Source organism: Podarcis melisellensis (assembly GCF_964234715.1).
Source record: "Podarcis melisellensis genome assembly, chromosome: Z".
Lineage (NCBI taxonomy): Eukaryota > Metazoa > Chordata > Lepidosauria > Squamata > Lacertidae > Podarcis > Podarcis melisellensis.
The window spans coordinates 31822275-31843858 of NC_138547.1; the positions used below are offsets into that span (position 1 = coordinate 31822275).

The window sequence follows — 21584 nt, forward strand, 5'->3', positions numbered from 1 at the left end:
TTCTTGTAAGCCCAAGCCTTCAGTAAAGCAGCTCTAGTGTTTAGGTATGGGGCTGTGGCTCTCCAAATACTGCTTGACACCATTCCATCAACCTAGACCATTGGCTCTGAGGTTGATGGAGTCCAATGTTTGGAGTCCTGCATCCACCCCCCCCCCCCCCCGCGCAAAGAACCATTCATTGAGGTTGTGAAAACCAAGCAAAATACAGACTGGGGCTTTCTTTAGGATGACTCTCCCTTCCCCCCAACCCAGGAAACCTGCCGGTCTAATTAATCATATTTTTCAAAAAAAAAAAAAAGTTAAATAAATGGTAAAGCATATCTTTTCCTGTAAAGGCCTTTAGTGTTAATCTGCTCTTACTGGGCAGATAATTCATTCTCCCCACTGCAGTGACAGGCTGCTTGCTATGTGAGCTGCACTGCTGTGGGCCTCAGGTAGGCAATCCACAAAACAAAACAGAAAACAACAAAAAGAAAACAAAACCAAAAGAAAAAACCAAAACAAGCATGTTAGAGAGACAAGTTCTGGCACATTTTTTGTGCACATCCAGGGAATTTGTATGGAGGGGCATTTAGTCCATGGACTCACCTTCCAAAGTGGTACTGCCTTAGTTAGGATTGCCATATTTCAAAAAGTGAATGTTGAGCTTTTTCTTTCTTTCTTTCTTTTTTGACAAAGCTGTTGAGCTTCCAAATGCAGTATTCCAGGTATGTCTGCAAAATTCCGGGTGTATGGCAATCCTATCTTAGGGAGGTCACTAATCCATTCCCCCTGGGAGCCAAGGATGGATGAGCTGGAGGTCACTCCTGAATCCTCCAACTTGGTCTGCTGGCAAACAGAACACTCACTTCTCCCACCATGCCTGACACACACCTGGAACGCCATATTGTGTTAACACACAGTAGAAGGGGAGGGGCAGGGAAAGAGAGCAAATTCTTCCCTTCAAGAAGAGAAAATTTTCAGGGGATGGATGAAAAGGAGAGGAGTGGAACACCCCTCAGCACAGATGCTGCTGTTCAGATAAGATATCCAACTCCCTCCCCACAAACTCTGCATAATTTACTCTGACTTTAGATTGTGCTGTTTCTTGATGCAAATGCATTATTACGTTTGAACAGAGCACTTCCTTATCTTGCATAATGTCCCAGCTTTAGTAGCTCAATCCTAGCACTGGGAATTTCCAGAAGGTGTTCTTTTTTTTTGGTGTGTGTGTGTGTGTGTGGCAGGGGAGGGGAATGTTCCCAGAAAGTGGGTAATGCAAGGAGACATGAGGATCTGTTGTGGTCCAGAAGCACAATTGGAGGACACACAGCAGAGAAAGAAAAGCCAAGAATGAGTATTCTACCTCTCAAATTGTGGCAATCTCTGCAGATTTTTTTCGCTCCCATGCTTTCAAATGTTTCTGTGACTACTATTTGGTGGCTAGTTACCCTTTTATCCCCCTTTCTCAAAGAAAACTGAGATACTCAGAAATTCAAGCCAGATTATTGGATTCTGTGCAAAACCATGCACCATGGAATTGAAGGTGATAAAAGAAGAACTATATATTAGCATTAAGGAAGGTGATCCTGGATTTCTAAATGCAAAATCATTATGGGGAAGTGGATTCTTTTCTTCTTCTTTTGGCGGGTGTGTGTGTGTGTGTGTTTTCTAGGTTCACTTATTCCCTAGGTAAGTAGTCTTCACCTTTTCCAGACCCAGGACCCATCTTAACCCAAACATGCATTTGGGGATTTAAAAAATAATAATCTATATATATCTATATACACTGTCATTTATTTGCATGGTACTGGTGCTGCTGTTGTGACCCATCTTAGATCAGATCCAAAAGGGAATCTCAACCCACCAGCTGAAAACCAATGCTCTAGGTCTCCTTTCTGGAGTAAACAAAACAAAACAAAACAAAACAAAAAACAAACAAAACAAAACAAAACAAAAAACACCTCTGTTTTTAAAGCTGAGGTCCATATCAATAATACAATTGAAAGAAAAACTTGGAAGGCAGTCATGCCTTGTGAATCTGGCAGATAAATTCAGCAGCAAACACAAGAGCGTGCCTCAGGATCCTGCCAGTAGCCCTGAGGCAACAAAAACTAAATTTACTTAAGCCCACTTTAAGGCCATCTAAGCACCGTTGCTCCCATCTTACAGTTACCAATTTCGCAGAGAGGAATGCCACCCACTTGCTGGGCACAGGGTCTGAAACTGACAGGAGTTGAGCCTGTACATTCCACTCCTAGGATTTGTTTGCTTTCTTCTACTGCTACAGGCCACAGAACCAACACCAGCCACTCCCGAAAAGAAAGCATAAACAATGCCATCTTCCCTCCGCTTACGCTGGGCAAAGGGGGAATACCTTTCACTCTGCTACATCCAGTGCTTTTGCCTAGAATTCCCACCCAAAGCCTCTTCTTTGGGTTGCTGTGTCTTCTGGCACAACGTCTCTGGAAACAATAAGGAGCTCCTGGCTGTGCTCTAAAGGCTCTAGTTTACTCTTTGCAGACTGAAAGCCAATGACGACATTTGCTACACACAGGATATGGTCTTGAAAGAAGCAGGTGCCACTGGACAAAGAAGTAGCCTCTACCAGTTGGGATCCCATATTAACAAGTAAACCACTGGACTAGAGTGTGCGCTAAACTTTCCTTCTTATGTTTTAAATGTGCGCGGGTTTTTTAAAACAACCACCTCCTTTCCCCTGTGATGAAGCTCCTGCCAAACTCAGACAGATGCTTGAAATAGTCCCTGTTGTCCAGGGAGCAAAGGGAGACACCACTGCATCTCAGAAGCCAGATATGGCACAGTAGTCATGGTCTTTCAGGCTTCGTGGACTGCGCCACCCCTTTTCTGAACGTAGCATGTTCCTTGTGATACTATGGACTGTTTCATACGTTCACAAAACCCTTTCAGGAAAGGCACTTCTGCTCAGGGAACAAAATAAATCTGCCAGTAAAATTCCACATGGGATCACCAGAGCCTACTCGGGGTGAACATGCACGGACTTGCTGCGACTCGCCAAGGCTTTCCAGCATGTACACATTCCATTTATACAATAATCCTCTGCAGATGATGCCTCCATGTCTTTTATCACAGTGATGAGGAAACTGTGGCTTCGCAGAGGTCGTTGGATCCCAGCTCCCATCAGTCCCAGCCAGCATGGGCAGGGATGTTGTGAGCTGTCATCCACCAAATTCTGCAGAGACACAGGATTCTTATTCTCAGTACAGAGCTCTTTCAGATGACTGGGTGATGTATGGAAGATTGTATGTAGGACTTTGCTTGTTGGTTCTGGACCTGAAATGGCGCACCCCAGGGAGGTGCTTGCCATATGCATGCTCAGTGCAATGCCTGAGGAGCCAACACAGCAGTACTTGTGTAGGTCCTCACGTGATCAGCGCTCCAATGGCGTAGAAGGCCTATGGCCCTTTGCAGACCATGTGCTGAGTTCCCAGACTCAGGTATATAGCATTGTGAGTGGGTATATCAGCTGTGGTCCCATTTCCTCCTCCACACACAGTCCAAACGCATGGAGGCAACACCTGCAGGTGGGCAAGACGACCCATCTCTAAGATACCTGTGACGCTAAATATGTGTGACAATCTTGTCTTTTCTAGGTAACAGCTTGGGTTCCAATTCTGTTTGGCACCCTCTCAAAATGGCGGGCTGGGAACTACTAGGTGTTCCAAGAACACTCTTTCCACACAAAAGAAAAAAGAAAAGAAAAAAAAGAGAAAAAAAGGGTCTTGCTTTTCAACTTCCTGGCAACCAAGAAGGGACCGACCCACCCAAAGCCCTGCCATGACACCCTTTTCCCCACCAGAAATGAACAAGGCATGCCAACTCCCATCGGAGAAAATTCAGTAGTGCTACCAAACAAAAACAAAAACAAAATCCAGTTCACGAAACACCACCCACACTCCTCCAAGAGGGTGTGCCAAAGAGGTGGGTTTTCCTTAGGATATAAGCTAGCTCAGGGTGGCAAGATGCTGCTCACCACGATAGGAAGCAGAAGCCCACCTTCCAGCCTAGTTGCACAGAAGTTCCTGAGGCTTGGGCTGGAAGGGAAGGGCCTTTCTGACTCAATGGCAGGTTTTCATCCCTGATACGTATGGGGACTCTTGCGGTCGGCAGTTGCATTCTTGCTGCCCGGGGTAGTCTATGAAGTCTGGGGCGGGCAGACCTGATATGACCATTAAAGATTTGTTCCAAATCGTGAAGGTAGGGCAGACCGGCAGGATGAAAGATATCTCGAAGGTGTGCAGGTGGAGAGAGTTGGCTGGGTCGTAGAAGGACAGCACATTGTTGTCATAGTCCAGGAGGATGCCCAGGCGCTTCATCTGTGGGTGAACGTCCACCAGCATCTCCTTGTTGTTGTGCCGCACCACAAAGTTGTTGTTGCAGCGGGAGAAGACCCAGGAGGAGGAGTTCTTGCCAATCCACTCATTCTTGGGGGCTGATTTGTAGGCGATGCCAATTGCATACCTGGAGAGGCAGAAAAACAAACAAACAGTGGCATTCAAGAGACTAGCTGAAACAAGAGATAAGAACCACCATGGGCTGGTGATGCAATCTTAAAATTAACCATGTCTACCCAGAAGTAAGCCCATTCAAGTTACCTGGTTTACTTCCAGGTAAGTGAGTAGGGTATTGCTGTCTAAATCAATTCAATCAGTCTGGCATAGAGTCTAAGGCTGTGTACACACCTTACAGTTAAAGCATATTATTTCCCTTGAAGAATTCTGGAGATTGCTGTTTACCCCTCATGGAGCTGTAACTCTCAGCACCCTTAACAAACTACAATTCCAAAGATTCTTTGGGAGAAGTCACGTGCTTTAAACATATGCTGTGCATGCAACCCAGGTGCTGGACTTCAACCAGGGAAGACCAGATTCTAAATCTCCACTCTCTTTTTGAAAATGGAGAACCATCTCAATCGTGCAACTCAAATAAGCTGCTTGCTTTCATCCAACTGTACTGTTGTCGTCTCACCCGGCCCTACCTGGAGATGCTGGTAAGTGAACCTGGGAACTTCTCCATGCAAAGAAGACGCTCTGCCACTGAGCTGCAGTCCTTTCCCACTCTAAGCCTTTGTAGGCAGGTTACAAATCAAAACCCATTGATCAAACTTACCACTGAAGCAGCTAGCTAAGGCTCGGTGACAATACATGCAATGAGAAGCCAGCCCTTAAGTCAGCAAAGTGTAAACAGTGGGCTTGCGCAAAATTTGAAGTGGTTCTCTGGCCATGGACCAACCAGGTAGAACCCAGCACTTTTTGTTTCGGGTGGGGGGGACAAAAGAAGAATGGCTGCTGGCTCAGAGGAGGGCAATTCAATTGGAAAACTGGTGTGTGTGTGTGTGTGTGTGTGTGAGAGAGAGAGAGAGAGAGAGAGAGAGAGAGAGAGAGAGAGAGAGAGAGAGAGAGACTATGTTTCAGTGGTAACCATTGGAAGATGCAAGTCCACCCCCTGCCCACCCCCCACTGTGCCTTTGATCAATGCATTTCTGTGTGACACATGCCCCGAGGCTCGCTTTGAATCACAGCAGCCGTTCCCTGGCTCAATTAAATGTGCCCTCCCTCCCTGCAGCGCAGAGTGAGCAGCTCCGAGGCTCACGTACCTGGAAGAGTACACACACAGCCTGCGCTGCTCTCGCTGCCGACGTGTACTTTTAAATGAAGCCCTTCAGCAAAAGAGACTTGATGAAAACGGCATTCTTAGAGGTATGCGTTTTCAAAGCAAGAGCAGTTCCCAACAGCTTCTGCTGCCCCTACGCAGGTGTTGCAAAGTGGACTTGGCTGGCAGGGCCATTGGGAAGTAGCAGGTTCCTTGCTGATGGGCACAATAAACCAGCAACCTATGCCTCGACTATAAGTCTGGGGACTCAGCTCTCCGAGTAAACGAAAGGGAGACAGGCCCACTCCTTCTTCCTCCCGGGCACCGTGCCATGCTTATTCTAGTTTAGGCTCAGCACCAACAGCAGAGCCACTTACCAGGTGGAGGAGCCGACTGTCACTTCCCAGTAATGGCAGCCGCTGTCAATGAAAATGTTGCCTGCGGCACCATAGCATCCTGTCCCGCTGAACCTCTCGGGAGTGTGGCTTTTTTTCAGGGAGCTCTCGTCCTTCTCCATTTGGAGCCCATCGTTGGAGATCTTCAGCTTCTTGTGTGCCATTTTGGGGTCCAGTTTGAAGGGCTGGCCTACGAGGACCAGAAAGAGAACGAAGGTGATGCAGGGCAAAGAGAAACTTTAAAAAGGTACAGAGGACCCCACCCCTCCCAGCAGCTTGCTTGCTTTGCTTATTTCCCACTTTCAGAGCCCAAAAGAGGAACCCAGAGCTGCTTACAACCATAGTAATAATTATAATGATAAGTTTTATTTTAATTGATTTTAAGCTACTCAGGGAGCCTTTTGGCTGAAGAGTGGGGTACAAATATTCTAAACATACATGCATGCATACATACATACATACAAAAAACAAAACCAATTTAAGAGAAGATAGCTTACTAAAGGTTGAATAATCATAAACATGCTATGGGGATAAGACAGTAGCATAAATAAATAGGGGTAATACAGTATTTCTGGAGGCTGGATGAGAAGGCGTATGAGCCTCCTAAGACAAGGAGTTCCAAAACTCCCAGGTTTGTTTGTTTGTTTCATTTCCAATCAGAACTATTGTCCCTGTTGGCTTGGCTTTAAGGAAGGGAATGCAAGTGCCCACTTTAGGACTATAGAAGGCTCCCTATAACCAGCAACAATCTGGCTGCAGGTCTTTGAGCCAGCTGAAGTTTCTGAGCACTTTTAAAAGGCGGCTCCACATGTTACAGTAGACCAAAAGGATGTAACTAAGGCACGCTGGGATACCTCAAGTCAGTAGAGCATGACACTCTTAATCTGAGGGTCATGGGTTCGAGTCTCACGTTGGGCAAAAGATTCTTGCATTGCAGCAGGTTGGACTAGATGACCCTCATGGTCCCTTCCAACTCTACAATTCTATGTGTCAATGTGGCCAAATCAGGCATCTCAAGAAATGAGTGCAGCTGGCACACCAGCTTTAACTGTACAAGTGCATTCCCAGCCACCACAGAAACCTAGGCATCTGTGCTCAGGGCTGAGTCCTGGAGCAAGCCCAAATTGCAAGCCTGTGTCTTCAGGGGGAGGGCTACCCCATCCAGCCTAGGCTGAATCCCTATTCCCTGCTCTGCCTTCCAGCTGACCAAGAGCACCCATCCTGTTCCATTTGTTCTCACATTTCTAAGGATCCTGTCCACATCCTCAGGCTGTACAAATTGGAATGTATCATTAACACTGGACAAGCAGAGGCCAAAGTTACATCCACCAGACCTGTTCAACTATAGTGTCCAAGCCTGTCCAAGCCAGAAGGGTGATTTTGTCAGAGAAGTGCTGAGCAAATTGTTCACAGAAGGCCTTTGAGTGGTCTAAATTCTCCTTATGTGGGCCAGAGTGTAAAAGATCCCTGAGCACTGAAAACAGCTGTGCTGGACAGCTCCTCACTGATGCAATGGAGGCATAGAGAAAAAGGTTTATTCACAGTTCACACTGCTACAGAATAGGTCTTCAAAGATACTCCAGCCTGCATTCAGTTGAACTCATTCTGAGTTTTCCACCATCACTCTAGTTGCCGTCTCATGCAATTCATTGTCATTAGCTCCCCAGAGAACCAGGAAGCTGGTTTGGATCTACTTCATGAGAGGGGATGATCAGAAGCGATCATGTCCACCATCCTGGTCATTTCTCCATTCCAGAGATCCAACAGGGCTAATATATCTATCAAATCTTGCATGTGGTCTAAGTTTCATCCAGGTGGTCCACATGTGTCTGTTGATTTGTAGCTGAAGAAGGGAGATGGCACACGCCCATTGTATTAAACATTAATGTTGATTTTCAATTGTATTTCTATTGCTTCTTTTATTTCTTCCTGGCAGAAGTCTCTCCCCACCTGGAGATGCTGGGGACTGAACCTGGGACCTTCTGCATTGCAAAGCAGATGCTCTGCCACTGAGCTACAGCCTCCTCACATTTTTAAAGAGAGATCTTTCTGCTCTGGGGTTGCTAACAGACAGCCAGGGAGATATTTGTGCAAGGGACAGAAATGGAGATGGAGACCCAGCAAAGCAGGGGGAAGTCGGATCTAAGTGAGTTCCTTAAGGGCTTTATTCTCTATTAACATTAATGGGAGTTATTCAGGCACATTGCAGGGAGAACACAGCCCCCTTAAGTGCTGGTGTAATAGTCTTACAGAGCGGCAGAGACCATCAATGCATCATTTAGTTGTTCTCGCCCACATCCACAGTCACTCCCCACAACAGACGCTCTGTTATTACATCCTACAGGAAAGCACGCCTTTGCGGCTTCACAGTAATTTTTCCAGCACCGATGGAAGGTCTCGCCTTCAAGGGACTTTTCCTCACACGCAGGCTCAGGCTGCAGAAACCAATCAAAGGCAGAAAATGAGGGGCTTTTTTTTGTAGATTCTGCCAGGCGACCGTGGCAAGGCTCAGCCCTCAGCCATCAAAGTACACACTTTTCAAACCTGTGCAGAACACTGGGAGGGGGGGAATACTCCATTGCTTAAGACAGTGGCCCCGTCTGCACTACACATTTAAAGCAGAATGATGCCACTTCAAACTGCCGTGGCTTCCTCCAAAGAATCCTGGGAACTGTAGTCTTCAAAGAGACTATGAAGAGTCCCTTCATAGAGTTAAAATTCTCAGTGTGGCTTAGCCCCTCTTCCTCAGCCTCTCTGCTTCTAGGTTGTTCTTTTGCTGCATGCCTGGCACCCTTTCTACTTCCAAGTACCTGCTTCCTATCCAGCCACTGGGAGCTGAACCTCTTGAGCACTCAGATCCAGGCTCCTAACAGGTGAACCACATCACTTGCAGAACATTCCCTTACCGGTTCACTCATAAGAGCAGCTTGGCTGCATTAGGCCAAAGGCTCATCTAAGCCCAGCATCTTAGGTGGTCAACCTATGGGAAGTCTACAAGTAGGATCCGAGATCAACACAGCTCTCCTCACTTGTCGAAACAAAATAAAAAAATTCCTTCCAGTAGCACCTTAGAGACCAACTAAGTTTGTTATTGGTATGAGCTTTGTGATTACCAAGCTTTGTGGTATGAGCCTTGTGATCACTTGTGATTACCAGCAACCAGCATTCAGAGACATACTGCCTACCACAGTGCAGGTAGAATGCAGGAATCATGGCTAGTAGACAGGTGACCATATTCTTCATGAATTTCTCTAGCCCTCTTTTTAAAGCCTTCCATTAAGAGACAGAATGCAACACTGGTTGGAACTTTGGTCAGCTCCAGTAAAAGAAATTCTCATGACAGCAGTGGGGAATCTCCAGCACATGAGTCTAAACTATGCCCACCTGCCCCCTAAGGATGTAAGACGACATCATTTTCAGGTCTGTCCTGTATTCATGGCATGTGGCACAGTTTCCATGCCTCTGCAGTTCGTCCTCCATAAAAATCCACTTTATTCATCTTGCTGCCTGCTGTGGCAAAGTTACCTAACCTATGCAACTTATTATAGAAATTCTGTTAAATTACATTGCCATTGCGTTATTCCACCAAACTCATTTCAATGCAAAGGAAACACAATGCAAATAATAATAATAATATTGTATTGTTTGCAGAAGGCAGCAACCATAAATACCAACTCTTGTTTCCATCAGAATTCTATCTGCTCCGCACCTGACGTTGGTTCATGGGGGTGGGGCTGTTGGGCAGATCTATTTCTCCACCCACTTCACAAGATTCATTGCAGCCACCATCTCCACTGCAATCACTTTGGGAAAGACTGTGCAACCTGAGGAAAGCACCACCAGACAGGCTGTTCCAAGGGGGAGGGCGGGGCTGCCGCCCATCTGCCGGTTTTGGCCATCTGCAGCTGCACATCTCAAGAGTTCCTCAGAACCTATCCTGGTTAATATGCCACTGATGATAACGGGCAGGTCTATAAGCCCAGCTGGCACTGCAGCATGCCTGTTCCCCCTCGAGGGTGTTCTTGAGCTTTGTGGAGTTACTGACTTCAGTCGTAGCCAAGTTCTGCAAACTCTTGAACATTTATATGACAGGAGAGTGTACATGTGCATTTTCTGGAGGGGCAGTAAAAGAATACTTCTATTGCTCAACAGAAGCAGATGTGCAGACAAAGCCCACCTGAGCATATCTCTGTTGGTTTTCTGTGGGGGTGGGGAGCTGTCAGACTCATCTACGGAGGGTGGGGGGCTTTTGAGCATTAAAGCTGTTGAATGTTTATTTTATGTGTTTTTTTCTTCCTGTTATCAATGGCTTTTACAGACTTTTGATATTGCAAGAGTGCTTGTGCTCACACTCTTCCCTGGAGTGCAGGGAAGACAATATTTTAGGAAAAGATGAAAAATACTAAACACATAAATGAATGCAAGCCACAAGTACAAAAACAGGAGGTATGTGGCAGGATTGGATGACAGTGATTTATTTCAAGGAGGGGGAAACATATCTTCTAAATATGATGATAACTAGGTATCCTTCTCTCCCAATTACCAACAGCAAGAAAGATGTGGTGGTTCAGCAATAGTCACAAGGTGGCATGCAGAGAACAGTTCAAAGTGCCCTGCCAATTGCCCATGCATAATTCAAATCCTGCCTTCTGGGAAAAGCAAGCACTGGGAGTGCTTGAAAATAAGGCGCAGGCAAGCTTTGGGCTGGGTATGAATGGCTCAGTTGAGCAAATCTTGCTCCTTGAGTTCAGAATGGTCTCAGTGGAACAACTACTCTTTGCTTTCTATCCAGTTACCCCGACAGAAAATCAAATGCAAGCATCTGCAGCCCACCTAGGAACATCATCCCAAAGGAAAATGGCCAAGCTACCTATCACAAGATCCTGGCATCTGGCAAAGTACCCTTCTTTCTTGCAGATGTGTCCTGCAGGACCCCTTGGAACAACTTTAATTAAGAGGCCGGGTAACATCGGAGAGCCACAATAGTGATTGTGCATCTCTCCATTCGAATGCCCTTCTACTCATCCCCTCGGGGGCTGGAAGATGCCAGTACAGTTTCAATGGCCAAGCAATCTTCCTGGCGTGACAGAGGGGTGGGTGGGGGTGAGGAGCAGCGCTGTTTCTGCAACAAGACTCTTTATTTCAAATCAGCAATATAATCGCTAGGCTTGGAATTTCAGCAGCACGTTCTTGAAATCTCTTGCTCCTTATTTGACAAGCGTAGGAAGTCAAAAGCTGACAGATCCACAGCAAAGAATCTGAACCAAGCCTTTGATTGGGTGCTCAGTTAATCTAGCAAATGGAGTTTCTCTGTGCAGAGCACTTAGCTGCATCCTAATCTCTCAGCTGACTGGCAGAAAAGGCGGCTGGGCTAGCCACCCCACCTTACCCATATCCTTAATTCTCAGCAATTTATTGACGCATGTTTACTCCCCTCCGACAGAGGTGGTCTGTTAGCACTCGGCTTATCTGTCAAGCTAACAATTCAATCCTCTTTGGAGCCCACGCAAAAATCCAAGTGATTAAAATCATAAAAAGAGAGTGAGGTCTATGGTTTGGTTTTTCATCAAAGCTGAGCCATTTGTCTGTAACATGCGGGGCAAGTTTTATTTGGTATTTATATCCACGCAATGTGCCTTCTCAGGGAGGGATGGGAGTGGTAGGAAGCAATAAATCATTTTAAAACACCCAGTCAAGTACAGCAGGTAGGACAGGATTGAAACATCAAACAAAACAGAGAGAGGCAGAGCTTCTGGGAAATTAGGGGGGGGGTCCCCACACAAAACTCAGCTTCTGCTGGCCGTGCAAGGCTGTGCCAAATTATAAGACAGAGCATGGCGCACCAGAATTTCTTGTACAACCTGACACCTTCCATCTCTGCCTCTGTTCTCCCTACGTGCATTGCCTACCTTCACACTAGTGTCAAAAGTCTAGTGACTTGGATCCTCTTATAGATATTCATAGAAGAAAAGCTTCCTGTCTCCTCTTCCCCCCCTGCAGCCAGCTGTGACATCCCAAATGCCTCTGTGGAGGAACTGGGGTCCCTATTGAGTAAAGTGAGATAGGGAGTGGGGGAATTCCTGGAAAGGAAGGAGAAGAGGAAGGGCCAGAGCTCTGTGGTGGAGCTTTGCATGTAGAAGGTTCCAGGTTCGATTCCTGACATCTCCAGGGAGGGCTGGGAATGTCAATACTGAACTAGATGGGTTAATGGTCTAATTCAGTGTAAGGCAGCTTCCTACACCCCATGGGAAACGTCCCTCCCATGAACTTCCTTAATTTGAGGAAGTCAATATCATAATAATGGCACAATTACTGCATCCATCTAGCTATGTGCAGAGACCCTTGAACTCAGCCTTCCCCAACTTGGAAACCTCTGGATGTTTTCAGCTACAACTCCTATTAGCCTAAGCCAGCACTTCCACTGAATGGGTCAGAGTCTGGAACCTAGAATGTTCCAAGTGGAAAATTATGGAGAAACAGCACTATTTTCACCATCCTTTTACTCATGCCCAGTGTATTTCAGGCCCTTGGATTTCAGGCACCATGCATCTCTGTTCCCCTGGCGATTTCATCCCCTGCCTTCCCATCCCCTTTTGCAGCCAGCAGGGGTATCTTCGCCCTTGTCCCCACCTTGCTTTCGTCTACCATAAAAGAACTAGCAAGCCAGCAGTTGGGGGCCACAATCATCCTGCCAACAGAAGGAGCCCAATGCAGCCTAAATCAAGACACTAAGTGAGCCCAGCCTCCCTACACAGAGATCCATTGTTCATGGAGCCTCAGTATTGGCCAAATATCTAGGGACCAGGGCATCTCTAGGAATGAGTTCTGAATAACTGGCCACTTTGTAGAAATTGCCGAGATGGACAGGGTTCCCTAAAGGTGACACACACTGCAGCTAAGACTACAGCTGTGAGCAAACCATACATCTGTAAAGGAGCCTTGAATGCAACCCATTCACACCCTGACTTCCCCTCCTCATTTGCTGCTTGGAAGAAAGGCATGCCTGGAGACACGTACTGTTTGTCTTGAGCCTGGCGGGTTCGCTGTTCCGGCTGCCAGCCTGGTTTATCGCCTTGACAAGGAAGATATATCTTGTGCCACTCTGCAGCCCATGCACTGTGTAGTGATTCTGCTTGATGTTGGGGACGATCATCCAGCTGTCCATAGAATTGTAGAGGCCTGCAGGAGGGAGCACAGAGGATATCAGAAAAGGTCTGCAAAAGGCCCATTGAGACTAGCATCCTGCCTCCTACAAGGGGCAACAAGGTGGCTTTTGGAAGGAAGCAAGTAAGCGCCAGGTGCCCCTCGGTGCTCATCCCCCAGCAACTGGAATTCCAAAGCATCCTCTCTCAGGATACAGAAGTTCCAATTAGCTAGAGAGGGACTGATCAACCAGTTTCCGGAGCATGTCAGTTTTGCAGGTGTTCAACCGTTAAGTTATTTCTATCCTGTTTCGCACCCATCCCCATCCTGCTTTTAAGCCTGCACAAAAACGAGCATTTACATGGCACACATTTTGCCCCAAAACGTGCATTTTGTACACATTTCTCCCTCAATGCAAGATTAGCCTGCAAGATACGCATTTTGGAACACTTTTTGTTTTTGTTGTTTAAAAAACCTGATACCTGCACTGGAAAATGTGAAGAGTGCCTGCACTGTCAGTATGGGAAGTGTAGATTAAGGCTGGTTCACTTAAAAACATAGACCAAATTACATTATCACCAGCATCCCTACAGTTAGCTATCATGGCCACTGCCTGTTGCTGGAACCTACCCCCCCCCCCAATAAATCTGTCTAATACGGAGAGTGGTCTAACATCTGGTAACAGAGACAGAAAGCAATGGAGGAGGCAAGTGCAAGGCAGGCTGAGAGTGTGCATCTTTTCAGCTGATTTAATCTCTTGCCTAGAAGGTTCAGAGGAGCCTGCAGGAGGGAGAGCGAAAGAAAAGAAGCAGCGGAGAGTGGCTCGTTTCATTATGCCATGGGAACTTAGCTCATTAAGGCCAAGCTGGCCCAGCCTAAAGGGCCCCTTGGTGGCCAAACAGGCTGGAGGTCACATCATTGGCAGCCTGTTGTCGTAACTCTTGCTTGAGAAGAAAACATGCAAGAGTTCTGGAGACGGATCAAAAAACATTCCAGGGAGGGCTGCTGTTTCCATGCTCTGCTTGGGAGGCTCCCAGAAACATCTGGCTGGCTACTTTTGGAAACAGGATGCTGGGCTGATCTAGCAGGACAGTGAAGCATCTATGAAAAGTCGGCAGGGAGATAACAAAGCCAAGAAGAAGATAAGATGTGCAGGCTAAATGCAGGAAGTGGATTATCTGGCTCTGCCTACAACCTGAAGGGCCCTGGAAGAAGTGCAGCAATAGGAGATAACAGCTGTATTATTAACTGCCTGGGTTAGCAGACCCAGCAATACTAATTTCTTCCTTCCCATTGTAACTCTGGATCATAAAACACAGTGAGACCCAGAGGGTGATACAGCCATCAAGCTATGTATGCACCTAAAGGAATCCAAGATCTGGGTGAGTTCTTAGACCAAAAAAAAAAAAAGGGACATGCAAAAAACGTACAAGATTTTAAACTGCAAAATGGAAATTTCAATACGATTTTAAAAAGCCTGTTTGTTTGTTTGTTTGTTTGTTTGTTTGTTTGAAAAAAGCAACATCTGCATCAGTAGTATCTTAGTGTTAGGCAGCAAAAGATCCAGTAGTAGCTTAATACTGATTTCCCTGTCAAAGGTTGAAATACTAATGATGTAGGTATCTTGAAAAGAGTGTGATTCTTCAATTCTATTCCCATTTATCTAGGATTAAGTCCCACTGCACTCAATGGGGCTTAGTAGACATGATGCATAGGGTTGTACTGTATCTCCCTTTGTTCTCCTGGGCACAAATGGATGAGTGCAGCGTCCTATGTAGAAGTAATGCTGCTCATACTTTCTCAAGGCAAAGGGATATGGGATAGACACATGTTCGCTTTTCAGCCTGGGTGCAAAATTGTTTTTATCTAATTCCCAGAGCCTGTATCTAATTCCCAGAGGCATGGCTGCAGGAACTGTACATAAGTGAAGCACTTTATTCCTTAAGTTAAAGGTAAAGGTAAAGAGACCCCTGACCATTAGGTCCAGTCGCGGACGACTCTTGGGTTGCAGCGCTTATCTCACTCTATAGGCCGAGGGAGCCGGCGTACAGCTTCCGGGTCATGTGGTTAGCATTACTAAGCTGCTTCTGGCGAACCAGAGCAGTGCACGGAAATGCCGTTTACCTTCCTGCCGGAGTGGTACCTATTTATCTACTTGCACTCTGACGTGCTTTTGAACTGCTAGGTGGGCAGTAGCTGGGACCGAACATTGGGGGGTCACCCCGGCACGGGGATTCAAACCGCCGACATTCCGATTGGCAAGCCCTAGGCTCTGTGGTTTACAGAGAGCCACCCACATACCATTCCTTAAATTAGGGTGGCATAAACACTCATGCAGGGTGTTTGAAAGGTTGCTGCAAATATAACCTGGGTTAATAATGAGAGGGTGTACAAGCTGGAAGAGTTCAGCCTTGGCAAGGAGACAAGCCTTAACCCAAAAGTAGGTAGTCCAAAGCTGTGTATTCAGATAACACAATGCTGGGCTCCAAAGCAGACTGGCAAACGCCCCACTGTAGTCGTGATCCAGAACTGCTATGTCCTATCTGGGAGGCAGTGCTTGTGTGGCAGAAAGGCCTGCATGGAAAAGTGCTGCTTTTGTCTAGCACAGCATTGCTCTGTGTAAAAGAAGAAAGTATTTCTAGAGAGACTTGATGTTTGCTAATGTGCGCCCACACCTAGGAGCTGTAGTTTGTTAAGGATGTTGGGAACCGTAGCTCTGCAAGGCTTTAAACTACACTTCCTAGGATGGTTTTGTTTTGTTTGTTTTTTTGAGGAGGGATATGCTTGAAATGTGATCTATATGTATGCTATGGGTATTAAAAGTTAATGGAGCTGCAACCCAATTATCGGAATGTTAACAGTTATATCAATTAAATTAGTTATCAATTAAATTGCACAAATTTGCATGCTAATAGAAACAATATTTCTGAAGTATTTTCTTTGTTTTCAGGTGGTGTGCATGTACAGGAGGCAGTTGCTCGTCTGGCAACAGCTGAGAGGTTGCCTCTAAAGATGGCACTAGCTACTTCCAGTTTTTATAAGCACTTGCTTAAAACATTTTTCTAAAGTCCCTGCTACTTGATTAAACGGGAACACCTTTTCAGCCATTCCAAAGGTTTTTAAAAAATTGATTAACCCAACTGGTAGGACACTGAAGTCCCTTGTTATATATTGGGTTTGAACTAGCTTTGCGGCTGGCTCTCTTGCAAAGATCAAGTAGTAAAACAAAATAAAGGGGCAGATGTCGAATTCTGTTAAGGGATCTGCTTTTTTTAGTCAATTAGACTAGCTAATTAACAAACTGATAATTGTACACACCAGTGTGCCTGGAGTAAGCTTAGTGGCTCACAAAGGGGGTGGGGAGAGATTCATTGCCTTTCCTACAGTACTGGCAGGGCAAGTCACAGCTTTAAGTGGAAACAAAGAACTTGGCTTGGCTTGTGCGTATATTTTCTGAAAATTCTCACCAAGCCCTGCTGAGGTCCTCTTGGGGTTCTGTTGCAATATGACATGAGATTTCTCGGAGGGCGAAACTGGGTTCCACAACAGTACCACTATTTTTTATTTTGCTCTAGGCTAGGAATTTGAAACTTGGGGGCTTCCAGATGCTGTTGACTACATTTCCCACCATCCCTGGCCATAGGATTGGCACACTAAGGGAGTTGTAATCCAATAACATCTGGAGGTTCACAGGTTCTCCATTCCTGCTCTACAAGGCTGTGGGCTCAAGAGACCCAACGGGAAATTTCACACAGGTAAGTGAGTGGCAGAGAAAGACGGAGTGCTCTGTTTCTTCCAGAGAGGCACAAGTTCCCCATCCGTACTCTAGGTCAGTCTTCCTCAACCTGGTGTCCTCCAGATGTTTTGGACTACAACTTCCATAAACCCCGACATCATGTCCAAGGGTCAGTTACAGATCATTCTCTGTGCCAAGCTGAGAAAAGCTACAGTGGCCAGAACCCTTAAAAAAAAACAACTACAATTCCCAGGATTCGCCATGATGGTTAAAGGTATGAGAGTGCTTTCAATGGTGTGGATATGACCCGAGCTTCAGAACAGGATGGAAAATGGGTTTCCTGGCCTGACAAGGTAGAAGGTGACTGTGGTCAAAATTTGGGACTACAGAAGTAGAGGAAAGTCAGCCGATGAAACAGTCCTGTAAATGGAACTACTGGCCATACTTTTTGCATACCTGCCTTTCTGCCTCCCCAAATATAGGATACAGAGATCAAGACATGGAACCATAAGGTGCTAATTCCTTGCTCACAGGCTACATAGTATGTTAAGCGATGAGGCATTGACAGCTGTCACTTGCAACCTCTTGTTAATCCCTTCCCTGCCAAACAAAGTTTCCGCAGGAGTAATTAGACAAGAGAGACATTTTCTATAAGAATTGTGATGTGATTCGGGGAGAAAAAGTAAATCGATCCTATTATTATTAGCTGACTGTAAGCGCACCTCTAAATGGGCTGTAATGCATGCTTGCTAGTACAACTCCCTGAACGGCTGGTCTCCAGAGACTAGGTTTCATTACATGGAGTGATTCACTGGACCACCCACCACTGTGTACACGCAACAATTAAATTGGGTTGTCAACCCTTCAAGAAGCAGAGTGAAGAGCAGAACTTCAGACTCTTTCCTCTTCTTCATCTGGCTGCTTGGATTTGCGCTCCCTGGAACCCTTATTGAAGCTTCTTCCAACCTCACACTTCCCCTCACTAACACACCCTCTCTGCTAAGGTTGCCTTGGGAGTGGCCAATCATCAATGGAACAGAAGGTATGCAATCTTTCCACTGGTGGAAAGAGAGAAAGACAAGGAAAGCATAGAAGAGGGTCTGTTCATTCCCACAAGTCCCAAGTACAATCTGTTCCCAAATATTGTAACCATTATTTCCTCGCACTAAATTGGTGTACTGCTCTACAATGTTATGTCTGCACCACAATGGCCACATGCACACCATACAATTAAAGCACATTCCCACCTCCACCTCCAAAGGGAAGTGGTGCCGGGAATCGCAGAATTCTTTGGTGTATGCACAATGGATACCTAGTCAATGTTTCAGCCAGCCAGCCATGGATTACACACAAGCGTTCAGGAAAAAAACGGTACAGACATTTCAAGAATGTGCCATTTCAGAATGCAGATAAGAATTCACATGTTCAAACACTTCTCCATGTTGAACCTCTCCTTGAATACAGGAACATAGCAGATCGGGGTGAGGATTCAACCATGTGGTTTACTCTACCTATAGTCTAAAGCAATATATTCTTTTGAGGACGACACTGTATTAATTTCCTCCTGAACATCTGAACTGACTTTTTTTTTAAAAAAATAGTTTTTATTAAAGATTTTCTTGTATAACAAAGAAAGAAAAATACATATGGCATCTTTTCACGTTATCTAAAGTTTGCAAATGAAAAGTTTGCTTGCTTGCTTAACGAGAAAGATTTTTAACTGATGAGAGATAGGCAAGGAAGGGGAGGGATAAAAGGGATATGCAATGATAGAGTTTGAAGCTGGCTGTTCTGTGGACATGTTTCATTACCGATAAACAACAACTGTCTTGGGAAATCAACATTCCTGCCCTCTCTCCATCACATCCTGTTAACCTGCGGCCGCTACACTTCTCTGCCCAGCAGTTTAACTCCATTACTTTCTTGATGGGCTATCTTGGAGACAAACTATTACAGACCAGAAATAAAGCAAGCTACTCAGAGATTTGCCTTTACAATATTAAGTTAAAATTCTTACGAACAACACCACCTTCTTTCCATTCTGTAATCACAGTCATGCAATATTCTAGCCTTGCTAAGGGGCCGATTCACAATCAAATTGCTGTGCTGAGACTCTTGAGTTGAGTGCAGAAGCCACTGAATGATGCCAGCTTCTCCAAGCGCCAACAGAACTGTGTTTACCACAGCACCACTCAAGTTTTCAGAAGCTCAGTGATGGTACAGAAGGACCAGGTCAAACAGCAAGCCTCCGACAATCCCTTTTCCATGTGTCAAACTTTGCATGCACCCCCCCTCAATCCACTTTCAACATGCCGATATTGTTGGGTGAATTTCCTCTGGTTTACACAGCACAGAATGTAGTTAGAAAATAAATAAATAGACAGCTTAATAAAGAATACCTCATGCGTTTTTAGGTTTGCTTCAGATATTTATTCTAGTCATGCAGTTGCTCTGCGGGCTTTGCTCAGAATTGATATCTGCTTGTATAAAGCAGAAGAGACATGGCTCAAAGCCAATTTTAACCATGGTAAGTAAAGATTCCCATAGGCAACCATGTTGAGCAGATAACCTTCAAGCAGATCCTGTCATTGGGCCATTGAGGGTAAAGGTTTACTTGGTAGTCTTGCTAACACTCACCCTTATAGCCTGACCCAGGGCTTCCTCCGAGTTTATATACTCCAAACCTTTCAGTGTGTTTCCCCATCATCATCATCAATCATCATCATTATCATTGCCACCACCAAAGGTTCACCCACACTTCCTTTTATGTTGCATTTCTAGGCGCAGGTCTGGGTTTCCCAGGTCCACATCTAAGTGAGGTATGGTTTCTTGTTGTTGTTTTTTGATCCCAGAACTTTCTCTGGGAAAACCTGTGTTTTACCACTGACTGAGAGCAAATGGAAATCAGGTTTTGAGCGGGTTGCTGTTGCTCCAATTCAGTGGCAAAACACAGCTTTTCTGCTCTAACTACTCAAACATAGGCCTGGAAAGCCTTTGCCTAGGAAGTGCAGAGCAAAGCTAAGTGTGGCTGAGCAGCAGGACTTGAACTACTTAGGGGTGGGGGAGAGAAAGACTGTTCTACTTAAGATCCCTTGGGACGTCCTTTTTATTGTGCATTCATGATTATTTGTTTTCATGGTTGCATTGGGTCAGTTATACATGAAGCCACGTTCGATACTGTTTGTGCCTGCAAAGGTTTTTGGGGTACACATACAGTATTATTTCCAAGTGCTGCATGCCACATAGCCTCCTGCTGAAATCCTGACACACACCATTCCACTGTTGTTGATAAGCAGTGTCCAGTGCACAGCGGAATGATGAGAAGTATGAGCCAACATGCTCTATACTACTTTATTTACAGTTCAAAGCTGGTAAGTTACAGAAAAACATTTTCCCTCTGCCGGAGCAGAGAAAGCGTCATCTCTCCTCTAAGGCACGGAGAGAATCACAAAGTGAAACTGCAAAGAACAGTGAAAAACAGGAAACCAGTGTACGTCATATCCAGTCTCCCGTTCCCGTGGGAAAACCTCCAAGAGTACAGACTCTGTGGAATGTAAACACCTGTCTCGTGACAAGCACTTCGCTGCACAGAGAAGAAAGCAGAAACCAACATCCTCCCCCTTTCTGTGAACATCTCTGGGCAGCGTGTTCGTACAATATCAGTACAAACCCAACTTCTGCACATAGGTACAGTGTTGATCCCTTGATACAATCTTGGACAATACATCAGCAGGAATTTCATTACCTGGCATATAGGACACCGTTACGAGTCCCTTCTGAATATGTTCCCTAGCATGTTGCAACTTCAATTGCAAGTGCTTCGTGCTTTGCTTACAACCTTCAGAATTCAGCAAAGCTAAACATGCTTTGTTGTCCTGGTAAACCTGGATTGGACATTTGACAGGAATTTTCATGTCTTTGCACAATTGTAACAACCATTCACAATCCCTAAGTGAATAAGACAGTGCATTCAGTTCAGCTTCACAAGTACTTAAGCTAACTGTTGTTTGCTTCTTGCATGACCAATCAAATAGACCCTGATTGTACTTATAGCAAACTCCAGACGTACTTTTCCTGTCTGTAGAGTCACTTCCAAAACTTGCATCTGCAAATATCTCAAGACCACCAGACTTCTGATTGTTAAATCTCAGCCTGTAATGCATAGTGCCTTTCAAATACCGCGCTATGCGTTTCAGAGCTTTCCAATCCTTAACAGTAGGATTGTTGACTTGTCTGCTTAGCAAATTACAGCTTACAGCAATGTCTGGTCTTGAACATCTGGCAATGAAGTTTAGCTTGCCTAGCACACTTCTGTACAGTGTAGTGTCAGAAAATGCTTCTTCAGTGTCACCTACCTGATAACCTGTTATCATCGGTGTGTCTACAGGGTTAGCATCCATCAGGTTTAGCTTGCTTAACACATCAGCAATTTTCCGTGACTGGTGTACTAGAATGTTACCATCTTGATCTCTCTCTATTTCCAGAGATAGGTAGTTGTTTACCTCACCAAGATCTTTCATGTCAAAGTGCTCTTTCAGTTGAGCTAGGGCGTTATTGTACATTGTGACATCTTTCCAAAAGAATAAAAGATCATCAACATTAAACAAACAATACAGTTTCTTTTGCCCCTCCTCTTTGACAAATACACATGGATCAGCTTTCCCTTGCTGAAAACCTAGAGAAAACAATACTTCAGT

General features: G+C 45.4%; 1 protein-coding gene across 1 annotated transcript in view; it reads right to left on the reverse strand.

The window, feature by feature from the left end:
* Positions 1-287: 287 nt before the first annotated feature.
* Positions 288-21584, reverse strand: part of MID2 (midline 2) — a 204949-nt gene continuing 183652 nt past the window's right edge. The window contains exons 8-10 of the mRNA XM_081897400.1: positions 13026-13187; positions 5991-6198; positions 288-4482 (exon numbers count right to left, since the gene is read on the reverse strand). Coding sequence (XP_081753526.1) covers positions 4080-4482; positions 5991-6198; positions 13026-13187 — 773 coding nt within the window. The 3' untranslated portion in view covers positions 288-4079. The remainder of the gene's footprint in view (positions 4483-5990; positions 6199-13025; positions 13188-21584) is intronic.